This window comes from Diceros bicornis, chromosome 8 (assembly GCF_020826845.1).
Source record: "Diceros bicornis minor isolate mBicDic1 chromosome 8, mDicBic1.mat.cur, whole genome shotgun sequence".
Classification (NCBI taxonomy): Eukaryota; Metazoa; Chordata; class Mammalia; order Perissodactyla; family Rhinocerotidae; genus Diceros; species Diceros bicornis.
Window position 1 is genome coordinate 32,258,550 of NC_080747.1, and position 15,677 is coordinate 32,274,226.

The 15,677-nt window shown below is 37.2% G+C and overlaps 1 protein-coding gene across 4 annotated transcripts in view; it reads left to right on the forward strand.

Moving 5' to 3' along the window:
• The window catches only part of WDR19 (WD repeat domain 19), a 92,396-nt gene that overhangs the window by 44,552 nt on the left and 32,167 nt on the right, over positions 1 to 15,677 (forward strand). For all 4 annotated transcript variants that reach the window (XM_058546897.1, XM_058546893.1, XM_058546895.1 and 1 more), the window contains 10 exons: positions 98 to 302; positions 2,732 to 2,891; positions 3,284 to 3,394; positions 5,401 to 5,510; positions 8,915 to 8,972; positions 11,443 to 11,583; positions 11,663 to 11,745; positions 12,222 to 12,305; positions 13,551 to 13,697; positions 14,018 to 14,142. In XM_058546897.1, the coding sequence (XP_058402880.1) occupies positions 98 to 302; positions 2,732 to 2,891; positions 3,284 to 3,394; positions 5,401 to 5,510; positions 8,915 to 8,972; positions 11,443 to 11,583; positions 11,663 to 11,745; positions 12,222 to 12,305; positions 13,551 to 13,697; positions 14,018 to 14,142 (1,224 nt within the window). The remainder of the gene's footprint in view (positions 1 to 97; positions 303 to 2,731; positions 2,892 to 3,283; positions 3,395 to 5,400; positions 5,511 to 8,914; positions 8,973 to 11,442; positions 11,584 to 11,662; positions 11,746 to 12,221; positions 12,306 to 13,550; positions 13,698 to 14,017; positions 14,143 to 15,677) is intronic.

Here is a 15,677-nt window from a genome sequence, read left to right on the forward strand (position 1 = left end):
TGACTGATAAATTTCCATTGCAATGAAATTAAAGTATTCCTTTGTGATGTTTGTGCTGAGTATTAGTTTTCAGCATAAAGATGTCTGTTTTATATAGGATCCAAGGTCATTTTGGCTGGTGGCACCAAAGTTCCCTTCTCTCATAAACCTTTGCTGTTATATAATGGAGAATTGACCTGCCAGACACAGAGTGGAAAAATAAACAACATCTACCTTAGCACCCACAGCTTCCTCAACAGTTTAAAAGATGTGGGGCCTAATGAACTGAGACAAATGCTGACGCAGACTTTAATGCTAAAAAGGTAGGGTTTAAAGCACTTCTCATGGAGCTTCTCATTTGCTTTTCTGATTTTAAAGGTCAAATCCTATTAAGACAGATGGAGATAAATAGTATTTACCTTGTTTGCCTCACAGGATTATTGTGAGGCTCAGATAAGATAATGGGTAGAGAATGTGTATAAATTCTAAAGGAAGTGCTGTTATACTATTAGTGCTTTATTCCAAGAAAAGCCCTTCGGAACAAGAAGGTTTCTAGTCACCCAAATAGTGCAGTTATCGTGAAATTCTAATAAACCTAATTATTTCAACAGTATCTTAATTTCGTCGTAATAAAATTTGATTTGGCCTTGTTTGAGATTTCCTTTTCCTCTTTTTTCCTCTTACTTCTTAGGGCTGCTGTGAATTCCTTCGTGGGCTCATTCTTCTGACTCTCTCTTAAATGTTGCTGTCCCTCAGGGTCCCATGAGCTCCCTTCTTCTCCCTCTAATTATTCTTCCTGAGTGAATCTCCTCAACTTACATGACTTCAATACCATCCATATGAGACTGACCCCAAAATGTGTGTCTTCAACTTAAACCAGTCTTTACCACTGCCTACCAGTCATATGTATTTGGGTTTCCATGAGTTCCTCAAACTTGCCCTGTTTAAAACAACTTATCATTTTCCGCAGCCCTCTTCTCCCCCATCCTAATCACACATGCATATGCCCCAACACACACTTACACCTATACACACACCCCTGATCCTTTTCTCCTGTTGTATTCCCTCATTGTAACTCAGGCCCTCACTTGGAATAATGTATAATGTAACCACTTCCTGATCTCTCTCTGCCAACAGCCTCATGACAATCTAATCTATTCTCCACATACTTGAAAATGTGGGTCTGATCCTCTCATTCCGCTGCTGAAGATTTTTCAGTGACCTCCCACTGCCCTTGGGAAGAAATCCCTACTGCTCGGGGATCTCAGCATGACATACTAGCCACTTGATGATTTAACACCAGCCTCAACTGTGCCCATCCCTCCACTCCCTCTCTGCTCCGCTGGCTGCTTGAATTAGATATTTTTCATGATTCTTTGCCTTGGCATGTACTGCTGTCTCTTCCTGGAATGCCCTTCCCCTATCTCTGTATGTAGTAACTGCTTCTTCTTCACCATTCCTTGGAGCCCTCTCCTCCTCCAGAAAGCCTTCCCTTAAGCCCCCTGACCACTGGCAGTTTGGTGAGGAAGATTAGCCCTAAGCTGACATCCGTTGCCAATCCTCCTCTTTTTGCTGAGGAAGATTGACCGTGGGCTAATATCCGTGCCCATCTTCCTCTACTTTTTATGGGACGCTGCCACAGTGTGGCTTGACAAGTGGTGTGTCTGTCCGCGCCCAGGATCCGAACCTGCGTACCCCGGGCCACCGAAGTGGAGCACGTGAGCTTAACTGCTACACCACCAGGCTGGCCCCTGGGCTAGTTTTTTGAGGCCTCTAAGCCTCACTCTCCTCATCTCTAAAGGAGAAATAATAATAATACATAGTAGAGATGGTTGTTAGGGTAATCCAGTGAGAGAATTTATACAAGTACTTAGCACAAAGATTCATGTATCGTTAAGCACTCACTTACCTCTATCGTACTGTGGTATAGTCATCTGTTTACTTATCTGTCTCTTCCACTTTCCCCAGTTATGACCACCTAAAGGACAGGGACTGTGCTTGATCTTTGTGTCTTAGTTCCAAGCACAGTTCCTGGCACATAGTAGGGACTCAGTAAATGTGTGTTGCATGGAAAAATGCATGGGTGAATAGATAGATCGATATAATATATTCATTAATGTAGGGGTTCCATAAAAAGTTTAATTGCCATTTACGGTCATGTTTTAAACCAGAGGTCGGCAAACTTTTTCTATTATGGGCCAAATGGTAAATATTTCAGGTTTTAAGTGTCTCTGTTGCAACTACTAAAGTCGGCTGTAGTAGCACGAGAGCGCCCGAGAATGGGTACAAATGGGCTGATGAGTGGCTGTGTTCCACTCAAACTTTACTTTCAAAAACAGGCAGCTGACTGGATTTGACCTGTGGGCCATAGTTTTCTGAAACCTGTTTTAAACTTCCAAATTTATCGGAACAGAGTACTAATTTTGTTAGACTTTTGTGAGAACAAAAATAATTTTCATCTATGTGTAAAGTAAACCAATAAATAAATAAATAAATAGAATTAGTTGTTAATGAGGGAGGGCAGTTACACAGAGTAGATTCAGATTAATAAAAGAAATTCAAGAAAAAACATCCATAGCAAAAAGGAAGAAAAGTTTATGTAGTTTTTCATAACTTGGAAATGATGATTACAGATTAAGAAATATTTTGCAAAATTTATCTAGGCCGTAACATTAAATTATATATGATCTGAAAATTGCCTAATAGGGGACAAGTAGAGCTCCCTGATTAAGCTTATGTACTCAAATCCTAGGTTTTCCGATGCTTGGGAAATGTGCAAGATTCTGAAGGATCATGCTGCCTGGAACGAGTTGGCCAGAGCTTGTCTACATCACATGGAAGTGGACTTTGCAATCCGCGTTTATCGGACAATTGGAAATGTTGGCATAGTGATGTCCTTGGAACAAATAAAGGTAAACAGCATCTTATGAGAAGTATTAGATTAGGATTTATTTATTCAAACATTTTAAATTTCTGCAGTTAATCTTACCTAACCCATAAACAAGTTAATTGATAAAACAGTACCACTTCCTACTGAGCAAAGCCTTTAAAAAAAATAATAAACTCTTGGGGTCGGCCTGGTGGCATAGTGGTTAAGGTTGGCGCACTCTGCTTCGGCAGCCCAGGGTTCACAGGTTCAGACCCCAGGCACAGACCTACACCGCTCAGCAAGCCATGCTGTGGCAGGCGTCCCACATACAAAATAGAGGGAGATTGACACAGATGTTGGCTCAGAGCCATTCTTCCTCACCAAAAAAACAAAACCTCTTGTATTTCTTCTCATTAAAACGGCTTTTATTTGCAGGGATTAGAGGACTACAGTCTTTTGGCAGGACATCTTGCCATGTTTACTAATGATTTCAACCTGGCCCAGGACCTGTACCTTGCATCCAGCTGTCCTGTTGCTGCCCTGAAGGTATGACAGCAGATAAGGAGGGGAAGAAGAACATGTACAGGAGGATCTCACCTTTTGTATTTCAAGTTAAAATTTCTCAGTACCGGACATCACATGCCTTCTGCCTCCTGGAATTTATACTTCTGCTTTAAGAACCCCTGAGTGCTCATTAACTTCAAAACTTTTTCATTCTGTATTCTGTGGAGCCATCAAAGGCATGGTATTGTAACATTACCAAATAATTTAAAGCCTACGTGTGTCCAAAGAAAACAGAGTATCTAATTTACAAAAATGCATCCAAATAAAAACAGCCACCATTTATTGAGTGCTCACTTGGGCCAGGCACTTTGCTAAGCACTTGACATAGTTTAATTCATTTAACCCTCACAATAATCTTATGAGATAGTACTATTATTTTCTCTGTTTTCCAAATGGGAAAGCAGAGGCACATGTATCTTTTATTTATCGTATGAAATTCTCTTATGTATTAAGAGGTGGGCTCATTAACTTCCCAGAGGTGAGCATTGCAGGGGAAGGACTAGAACAGAGTGAAGGGCCTAATTCAGTGCAAGGAAGAAGAGAGCTGTGGCTGTGTGCAATGTGATTAAGAACATGGTCTTTATAGTTGGGCATGTCTGAGTTCAAATCCCAGCTCTGTGTCAACTTGGACAAATTATTTTATTTTTCTGTGCTCTAGATCCCATTTCTTTAAAGCAGAGATAGCAATATTTAGCCAATGGGGTTGTTGTATAGATTTAAAAATAAGATTAGATCTTTTGGAGCAGTGCCTGATCAATAGTAATGATGCAAGAGCGGTAGGTGTCATTATTCCACCTCAAACCAGCATTTCCACAGTTCCACAGAGAAGGTTGTTTTGAAAACATATTTGCTATTAGTTTCACAACTTCCCTTTTTCAAATTATTTTATAACAAATTTTCATTTTTAAATTTTAAGTGAACTAAATTTTAAGAAGAAATTTACATAATTTTACAGTATTATTTGAGATAATTGGGGACACCCTGAGAAATTTTCAGAACTTGGATTGGTACTGAAGTAGGAATATGGCTGTCATGAGTGAGGGCAAAGACGTCGTCTTACTCTTCTGCGCTTAGCTATGGACACTTGTCATGTGCTGCTAGGTTTATAAAGGATTTGAGGTGGTGGCTTCACAATGGAGAGGGCTCATTGCACCCTGTTGTTCCTTTAACCTCAGTTTGAAGGTAAAGAGATCAGAGGCAAAGCCTTACTGCCCCTCTCTGCCACATACTAACAGTGTGCCTTTGTGTGTAAAACTAGCCCCTCTTTGCCTCAGTTTCTGGATCTCTAAAATGAGCATAAGAATGATTCATTACAAAAGGTCTAGTTGTGAAAAGTAAACAAGCTAATGCCCTAGAACAGTACCTGGCAGAAAACAGCACTTGAAAAATGTTAGCTATTACTAACTCTTGAGGAATGAACTCTAAAAGACCTTTTAATAATTAGTTTATATTTGGAATTGTGCACCAGGCACAGATAAAAGACCTCAGGAGCCAGGAAGAAAGACTCATTCACATTTTATTTATGTTCGTCATTGTTTATGTTGTGATATAGCTTCAGATTTTCTCAAAAAATAACATCAATACCTATAGGAAAATATTTCTCAACTTTTTAAAATCTCCCCTCTAAGAAGAAAAATTAATTTTAATTTAATTAATTGATTGGATTAACTTCAATTTAATTTTTCCCTATTGAGAAAAATTAAATACTAAAGAATAAGATTTTATTATGTAGGATTGAGTTTTGGAGAGCCACAGACCATTGTAATAGCTGAGATGTTTTTGCTCCCCAAGAACCAATTTTCACCCCCTTGTGGACTCTGTCACTCCCATTGAGAATGTATGCTATAGAAATATATTATCTTTGCAAAGATCAATTTCATTTTTTAAACAAAAAGTTTTTGTAACCACTTATATTAAAACTAGCACTATATGGTGACTGTGCAAAATAATTTGCTCATTTGAAATTAAGATCTTTCTCTTCCTAATAGATGAGAAGGGATTTGCAGCATTGGGACAGTGCTCTACAACTGGCAAAGCGTTTAGCCCCAGACCAAATACCATTTATATCAAAAGAATATGCTATTCAGCTTGAATTCACGTAAGTCCTCATCTTTATGCGTTTTAATCAGTATCTAATTACTGAAAGTCTTCAGTTCTAAACTGCCATTAATTATAAGGCCCTCCACTGGTTTAATAATTGCTAAAGGGGGAAAAACCTATATTAATTGTATATCCAGAAAATGTTTTTTCTAACTAGTGATGTCTTATCTATGCATTTATCCACTTTCATTTTCAGCATCAAAATCTAAGTTTGGGTCTAAGCCTTTTCTACATGTAGAGTCTAAGTATTGTCTTGAATCACATTTGGCCAACAACAGTTAGGCAGAGCATCGGGGTGACATACCGCTTTTCATAACCTATGCTCATGATCTTGACCCCCTTGAACGTTTTGAGGTTTTGCAGTGTAATTTCAAGGCACAGTAAAAAAAATACTGGATTTTGGTCTGTAACTTCTATTTGCTTAAATTTGTAGTTTTTCTTTTTTTTTTCATTGCATTGCATATGGATAAAAATTTGACAGTTAATGTTGAAAATCAAGCCAGAAGCTTTTCACAGGCGGATATTCAGTGCTTGAGTAATGATCCTTCATGATGCATGAATAGGCTTCATAAATCTTTCCTACCTTTGGAAATGCCATAATCTATTCTGAGAGATTTAGGATTTTCTAGTGCTCCTAATTGCTTGACAGTCTTAATTGTCAGTAGTCTTAATTGACAGACTACACATCTTTATTTTAATGCTGCATGAAAGTGTAATTTTAGAGGCATTCAGGATCCAGTTTTAAGCTCACATTCAGCCATGGTTGATGCTACTAATGCAAATACCTGCAGAAATAATAAATGAGTGATTTGTTTGCAAATATAAGTTCACATGTGTATGTGCAATGCCAACTACATCACAACTGGACAATTTCTTTTGATGTTTATTATAAGATACATTCCAATTTCAAAAATAGTAAAATGTGGAAAAATATTGTTCTTTGAACAAAGAAAATATGGTTTTAACATTTGGTTTTTTAAAAAAACATTTTTATATTGTTCCACTTTTTCATATAGACTGGATTCATTGAGAACATGACACACAGATTTATAGTTGTAGAAATTATTCTATCAAAAAGAACCCTTATTTCTAACCAGGATCCCTTATTTTAAATTTTCCATTTTGCAAATAAAAAGTTTTTGGAGGGGGCCTGCCGGTGGCGCAGCAGTTAAGTGCGCGCACTCTGCTGCGGCGGCCCGGGGTTCGCCGGTTTGGATTCCGGGCGCGCACTGACGCACCGCTTGGCTAAGCCATGCTGTAGCGGCGTCCCATATAAAGTGGAGGAGGATGGGCATGGATGTTAGCCCAGGGCCGGTCTTCCTCGGCAAAAAGAGGAGGATTGGCAGATGTTAGCTCAGGGCCGATCTTCCTCACCAAAAAAAAAAAAAAAAGTTTTTGGAGATTTTATTTCTTCTCAATCAACCTCGATTTAAATTTGTCACATTTCTGCCCCTTACAAAGTAAATCCATATATTAAAAAGGACAAATTGGAATCTTAGTGCATAACACAAGAGGGGCAAGGCCCCAGTACCCTGGGCCTCCAACTCTATCCTGCAGGTGACGGGGTCTTAGAGTACGAAACTTCTGTGCTGAAGAGAAAAGGGTCACTACATCGGGAGATGACCCACCATATCCTGTCCGAGCACAAACACCCCAGTAACCCTCGGACCATTCAGAAGACTTTGATTTTCTCTTCTTTCAAGGGAATTGAAGCTTTTGTAGCAAACTCTCAAACTGTCTCATTATAGTCAGATGAGCTGAGGCCAACTGAAAGCCTATGCTTTGTTGTCGATATTTTTTAACCCTTTCTGTTCAACACTTGACCATGAAGCCACCAGTTCCCAAAACATTCACTGCTATTTGTATGCCGACCCCTGGACCCTGGTCTAGACACATACCCCAGCCCCCAACTATCAGGAGAGTTTCCCTTGTGATAATAGTAATTAACTAGGTATATCTCATCATCGTCCCATATCCCAGTAGCCACCAGCTGCTTATTTTGACACCTAAGGCCCTAGGCCTCTGCTCAGTTCCAACAATCTGTTTTGTTCTGTATCTAAGACCTTGATTAGGTCAAAGCGAGACCAGTCGTTCAACTGTGGGAGCGAGTTAGCTCTCTAGTCTGGGACTAGACTAATGAGCTAGATCCATATGAGTGTTCCAAAATAAAATAATAATAAAGTGAGTGAGCTAAAATAACACAGAAATAAAGTGAGAGTTCAAAAATCTTAATTTAGCATCTCCTAATTGGGCTTGCCCAAGGAAAACCTCCTGAAGGAGGAATTGTAATTCCTGTTGTCAGGAGGCATCCCTAGCTATGTTAATGTAATTGGGTCCAAATATTCGAAATTTCCACTTAGAAACATTGCTGACCGTGGAGCCCTGGGCTGTCCAAAACAACACTCTCAATCAGCGGAACAGCTTCTCTTCCAAAAAATTCCTTGTACACCAACAAATGAGGAAACTGAGTGAGGCTTAGAGAGGTTGAAAAACTTGCCCAGACTGGTAATTGAGCTCAGGTGGATCTCAAATAACGCCGTTGTCAGAGCCGATTAATTTATTCTGGAGGAAATGGTTTCTCAGATGAAGATGGATCTCCAAATGGATTTAGGAAAATCACTGATCCGTTCCATGTCAAATAATAAAAACAAATTGAAATAGTAAATAGGTCTTCTGGATATGCAGATCCATGTTAGCATCAGTCATGGGAATAGAGAGTATTATTATTTATATTATGTATAATAACTTTTTATCAGAGTAAGAACCAGGACCCTCAATACTGTAATCTTCAGCATGTTCCTCCGTTTCTACCCAGATTCTCTCAATACATATTCTATTTATAAATATTGAGTCTTTGGAAAATACATTGGTTTTTATAGGCACATGATTGTCATTTAGGGCCCCAAAGGAGATAACCAAAAGTGGCCCATAAAATTTAGCATAGTTCCCCAAAATGCCTAGCATGCTGCAAAGTAAGTACCTTACAGTCTAGTATAATTCAGCTTAATAATTATTTTTAAAGTAGCAAAATAATAACAGACTGCACTTGAAAAAAATGCTTGCATATATATTGTGTACCACATCTTTTGTGAGCTCAAGCAACTCAGTGACAAAGATTATCTTTTAAATTTTGTACAGTCATGTGCCGCATAATGACGTTTCAGTCAATGATGGACGGCATATACAACAGTGGTCCCTTAAGATTAGTACCCTATAGCCTAGGTGTGTAGTAGGCTATACCATCTAGGTTTGTGTAAGTACAGTCTATGATGTTCGCACAACTACAGAATCTCCTAAAAATGCATTTCTCAGAATGTATCCCTGTCATTAAGCAACATGGGACTGTCTATGTAAATAAGATACTTAAATATGTATTAAAATTCACTCTGATTTTTCTTTCAGGGGTGATTATGTAAATGCTTTGGCTCATTATGAGAAAGGAATAACAGGTGATAATAAGGTAACCTTGAATAAAGATAAGAAGTGCATAATTATCTTGGGGTTTGTTGTTCATTTCATTTAAAACATCGTGGTCCTATTTGCATTGTATTTATTCAATGTCTAGCAGGTGAGCATTTTTTCAGTTTATTATCAACTTTGCAAGGGTATAGTTAAATCATTTTAAAACATTTTAAACTCTTTAAAACTAAAGATGACAGCACTTTTTTCAGTCTAAAAAAGATATGTTTTCCTTTACATCCTAAATATGAGCTGCTTATTAAGGTTGAGAGAAAGATTTTTCTCTCTTCCTACTTACAGGCTAACTATGATTTTCATAAAGCTTTTCCTTTTACTTTACTCTTTTAAGAAGTTTTAGTAACCACTTTGCAAGTGAATTCCCAGTCCACAGAAGTCCGTCTGTTGTTTCATCTCTCATGCTGTGTCTTTTATGATAAGCCTGGAAAGCATGTGCTTTACCCTCTGTTCCAGCCCACTCTCCCATCCCAGAATTGTAGCTCAAGAAGCTAAATTTTGAGATAAAAATTGATGTTTTAAAGTTAGGTGATGTCTTGCAACAATTGAAAATCTTTCTTTTTTTTCTGGTTTATATCTAATATTTTTATTACAAAATTAATACAATTTCATTATAGTCAATTTTAAAAATCACTAAAGTATATTAACATGAAAAGTGAGAGTCCAACATTCTCTCCTCCATCCACACTCCTTAATGGTAACCACTGTTAATGACTTTATATATTTCCATCCAGAATCTCTTCTAAGCATACAAGTATATACATAATATGGATTTTTCTAAATATGAAATCATTCATTTTCATTCATTCAGCAAAGATCACTTGAGAATCCATTCTGAAAAGTAGCATTTTGCTTTCTTCATGGTCTTTCCAAGTCAGTACATACGAATCTGTTTTAATCTTTTAAGAGCTTCTAATATTCCATCGTTTGGATGTACCGTAGTTTTTTTCATCCACTCCCTTATTGAATTATAGTTGTTTTTGGTTTTTTTACTATCAAAAACACTGCAATGGATATTCTACCTAGTACGTGTATCTTTAACTACCTAAGATAGTATTTCTGAAGGATATATTCCTACAAGTGGGATTTCTAGGTCATAAAATGTGTGCTTTTAATTTTTTATGTTGCTAAATTGCTCTCCAAAAGAAATTGTAGTGATTCATACAGCTATCAGTTGTATATGAAAGTGTCCCTTTCCCCCACATTCTCAACAACACTGAATATTATGAATCGTTTGATAAGCAGAAAAGAAAAAAGGTATTTTATTTTATGTGTATTTGATTATTGGTGAAGTTGAGCATGTTTTATTTATTTATTGGCCAGTTATATGTTTTTTATGAGTTGCCTGATCATATCCTTTGCTCATTTATCTCTTAGGTTTTTGGTATTTTCTTTGGCTACATGTATTTTAGTTCATGCTTTATCTGTGTTATCAAATACAGTAACCACTGGCCACGTGTGGCTGTTTAAATTATTTAAAATTAAATGAAATTTAAAATTTAGTTTCTCTGTCACACTAGCCATATTTCAAGTGTTCAGTAGCCGCGTGTGGCTGTTAGCTACCATGTTGGACAGGGCACATATGGAACATTTCCATCCTCACAGAATGTTCTACTAGATGTGCTGCTTTACATAAAATGTAATTTGATATTACATTTTACTAGTACAGATTAGTTATTTGAAAAGTTCTTCAGTTATCTTTAATGGATTAAACAGTTTTAAATAAATTAATAAAGTTTTTAATGTTCAATTATGCCTAGTAGAGAAATTTTCAATTTAATAAATGGTTTTTCTCTTAATTTTATTCATAGCATTTATGTTATATATCCAGTATATTACTTCTAACATAAAATTTTATACCAAGAAGACATACAAAGATATGCAAGGCATTATGACAAGGGATAGTAAAAATTTGGTCTTAAGTATAAAACATCTAGACTTCTGAAGAAAAAAAATATAACTTGGTAACAGATGATTTAAAAAAAAAAGAGACTCGGGCCGGCCCGGTGGCTTAGTGGTTAAGTGCATGCGCTCCGCTACTGGCGGCCCGGGTTCGGATCCCGGGTGCGCACCGACGCGCTGCTTCCCTGGCCATGCTGAGGCCGCGTCCCATGTACAGTAACTAGAAGGATGTGCAGCTATGACATACAACTATCTACTGGGGTTTTGGGGGAAAAAAGGAGGAGAATTGGCAATCGATGTTAGCTCAGAGCCGGTCTTCCTCAGCAAAAAAAAGAGGAGGATTAGCATGGATGTTAGCTCAGGGCTGATCTTCCTCACAAAAAAAAAAAGAGAGAGATTCAATGTTACTTCACAATCTTGAGATTTGCCTGAAAAGATTAAAGAAAGTAAACCATAACCTTGGAGCTCATTTTATATTTAAATTAACTGTTTGGCCGAAATACATCATTTTGAGTGAGGGTCTGATTTGTTAGTTATGTGCCTTATACTTACAGGAACATGATGCCGTGTGTCTGGCTGGAGTGGCCCAGATGTCCATAAGAATGGGAGACATACGCCGAGGGGTTAGCCAAGCCCTCGAACATCCCAGCAGGGTCCTCAAGAGAGACTGTGGAGCTATACTGGAGAACATGAAGGCAAGCTTTTCTGTGTGTAAACATCCTGTGATCTTCTATATAATAAAGTTAGTATTTTAATAATCTCATATTGTTTTAGCAATTTTCAGAAGCAGCCCAACTGTATGAAAAAGGTCTCTACTATGACAAAGCAGCGTCTGTTTACATCCGCTGTAAGAACTGGTAAGAATTTGCTAAAATTTGTTGTGAGCTGCCGTGGAAACGAATGGGCCCGCTGGCCTCCGTGCTTGTTTCCTTGCTGCTTCTCCTGCCTGTACATCCTGTTCCGCCTGTCTGGGCCTTCCTTCCATGTCCTTTTTCTTTTCTTATATGAGTTCATATCAGTAGTTCTTTTTCCAAAGAACAGCACATTCTGTTGGTTTGGTATGGGGACATCCTGAAAGGGATAAATTACTGGGAGAAAAAAAGCCCTATTGCCCCCAAAGAGTTAACGAACTAACCTTCATTTTGCCGCAGAGGGTGGGCTGGTGGGGGAGGATCGCGAGAAAAAGCCATTAAATCTGCCTTTACCTATAGGAGCCAAGATTTTAGAAAGATCGTGATAACTGTTTTTGAATCCTAAAAACTAACCTTTGATTGTAGGAAGCTACTTTTGGAGTGACTCTAGTGTTGATATTCTCCTAAACCTACCTTTCTAGGGCAAAAGTTGGTGAGCTTCTGCCTCACGTTTCTTCTCCAAAGATCCACTTGCAGTATGCCAAAGCTAAGGAAGCAGATGGAAGGTTTGTACAATTTCTCAAATTTATACAGATTTAATGTTTTATAAATTAACTATCGATATTTGCAACCCTCTAAGAAAGGCAGAGCTGAGAGAGACAGAAAACATGTTTAGCCCTCGCCTGGCCTGAAGTGCCAGACTATTAAATTTTCCTCATACTTTGTATACCTCAATCAATCCTTTATGTATTCAGATAAAGACTACTATCTCTTTTTGTTTGAGGGTTAAATACTAGAAGTTGAAATTTTGATATAATATGGCATGAAAATGAAGTTGAGCGATAGTCATTCTATGAAGGAGGATAATTTACTGATGCAGAGGAAAAGAAAAGTGAATAAACATGAATTCCACACCTAGGGCTGCACCGTATAAGTCACAAAACATGAAGATATAGCAGTGGACAGTTAATATCCTAAATAGACAAAGATCTCCTGCAACTTAATGCAAGAAACTCAAAGGTGCTAGGAGGAAATGGGCTGAAGACGAGGAGGAGTCCCAGAGGAGGAAATACAATTATGAAATTGCATTTCATGCAGACGTGAAAGAGTTCGCCTCACTAATAGTAATTAAATTAAAGCAGTAGTATATCGTTTTAACCTATCATATTGGGATTTATTTTAAACTAATGACCATACTGTCAAAATGCACTTGTTATACGTGACTGATGGAAGATAAATTTTAAAGCCTTTAGAAAGTTATTTGGCAATATGTATTAAGAGATTTTTGAAGGTTAATACCCTCCACTTTTAGAAAAGTAACCTTGGGAAATAGAGATATACACTCAATGCCTTGTTGAAATGGAAAGAGCTAGAGAGCTAGTGGAGACTGAAGGGAAGTCTTGAGCTCCATCTAGAGGTCGACACACAAAGATTTTGTATGTCACTGTTAAGCTGTATCTGTAATTAGTGAAAAATTCTGTATTTTCTATGTTTTCTAAAATAAGCCTAGGTTACTGTAATAATCTTCCTACTAAAAAAAAACAGTAAAATGTAAAAAATTATATATATATATAGTTCAGATGAGAAACACAATTCAATATTGGTATTTTACTGTTAGTTTATCAAACCCCTGAAAAGAACATTTTAGTGAGATGGTTCCTGGTATTCTTTCTGTTGAAAGACAATGAAGTTCAGGAAAAATAAGCAACCACCATCAATAAAAGAGAACAGTGTCCCAAACGTTTATTGACATTTTTCTCCCAAATGTGACAGTGTTAAGAAAGTTTGTCTGAACTAAGTATTTCTTATAGATACAAAGACGCTGTTGTGGCTTATGAGAATGCAAAACAATGGAACAGTGTAATCCGCATCTATCTGGATCATCTCAACAATCCCGAAAAGGCCGTCAGTATTGTCAGAGAGACCCAGTCTCTGGATGGAGCCAAAATGGTAGCCAGGTAACATAATGCATTAATATTTTTGGACTTCCAAAAACTAGCACTAAAAGAAAGCCCCCACTTCCCCTTACCAAATAAATGCATTCAAATGGAATATTTTTTTTTCTATTTTTTTTATTAGGTCTGTGTTTAAATTCAAAGGCTGTTTGTTGTGGTCAGTGTATGAGTATATTTTTCAAATATAAGCATGTAGTATAGAACTGCAGCGCACCTAATACATTTTTGTTTTTAAATGGTTTCTCATGGTTGAAAAAGATTTTATTTTGTAAATGACAAACTTATTTTAAATGAGTCAAGCTAATTAAAGTACGTTGTTTTAGGTTTTTTCTACAGTTAGGTGACTATGGGTCTGCCATCCAGTTTCTCGTTATGTCCAAATGTAATAATGAAGCTTTCACACTGGCTCAGCAACACAACAAAATGGAAATATATGCAGACATTATTGGTAAATATCATTATTTTCCTTAATTTATCTTAAAGATTTTTATCAAAGAAACAGTTTGACTCTTATGATCTAATGGTCAGATTGGTAACCCTCAAGCACATACGCACACACCATTTAGACGTAGACACACACATATCTATATGTTATTTGTCAGATTTCAGGATCCCTACTATCACCTTAAAGGTGAGATACAATTATAAGACCATTTTCAAAAATTAAGGTTTTCTGGGTGAATTCCAAGAGAGGCCAGATTTCCCAAATCCTGCTATTGATCAACCAGTGGTAAAGCAAGTTTCCAAAATAAAGGTGATAGGACATGGAGAATGATATTTTAAAAAGTAAATGTTTTCATAAATTTTTAAAATTGAGTTACACATTAAGAGTATATGGTTACTTTGAAGAAGAGTGATATACACAAGATATGGTCTTTAAAGATTTTGAAAGTCCAGAAGAGAAATTTATATTCTGAGAACACCTGCTTATAGCTTCTCCTCCCATATTTGTAATTATTCTCAGGAACTACTGAAATAACTTTCAGATTTTCATTTTGTGGGCCTTTATTTGTGGTGGTGTTTTGCTTTGCTTTTTTGTGTGTGTGGTAAAATATAGATAACATAAATTTACCATTTTAACTGTTTTTAAGTGTACAGTTTGGTTGCATTAAGTACATTCACATTGTTGTGCAACCATCACCACTATATCTCCAGAACTTTTTCCTCATCCTAAACTAAAACTCTGTATCCATTAAACAACAACTCTGCTTTCCCCTCAACCCCTGGTAACTACTGTTCCACTTTCTGTCTCTATGAATTTGACCAGTTATGGTACCTCATATAAGTGGAATCATAAAATATTTGTCCTTTGTGTTATTTTGTTTTTTAAAATTCACAAAATGCCCATAAGAATTGATAATAAGATTCATGAGAAAATTTTTATTTCACTCTTCAAGGGAACAAATAGGTAAAAGCATCTTCTAATATCTTAGGAAGTCATTGGGATAATTAGAGAAAATAAATAGTTAAGAAAAAGACGTACAGATAAAAGCAACATGAGAATTACTGATGTTTAACTTGGCAGATGACATTTCTGTGCTGACATTACAAGTCACCATTGCACTAAAGCATTTCAGTTTTTCTAATTTCCTGAGGATATGGCTTATCCTGTATCATATACACACCCACACACACACCCTCCCACCCCCAAAACAAAACACACACTTCTCTCCACCTTTCTTTACCGGCTTCTCTCATAAACTCCATATCTGCCTGGGGCTGGAGGCACAGGGCTGTCGTGACACTTGGGTACCCTGCTGAGCCTCCATCTCCCATGGGGGAATGTAAACGATGACTGGAACTCCCGCAGCTCTGAGGTCCTCTGCCTCTGTGCTTAATATATTTAAGCCTCAAACCAAAAGAAAAATAGTACATCTCTTGGCCATTTGACTATCATCTTCCTTACTTGTCTGACAAATACGTATAGACTATTGTTTAAACCAGGCATTGCTGAGAAAGGGAGGTAGATTACACGTGTATTTT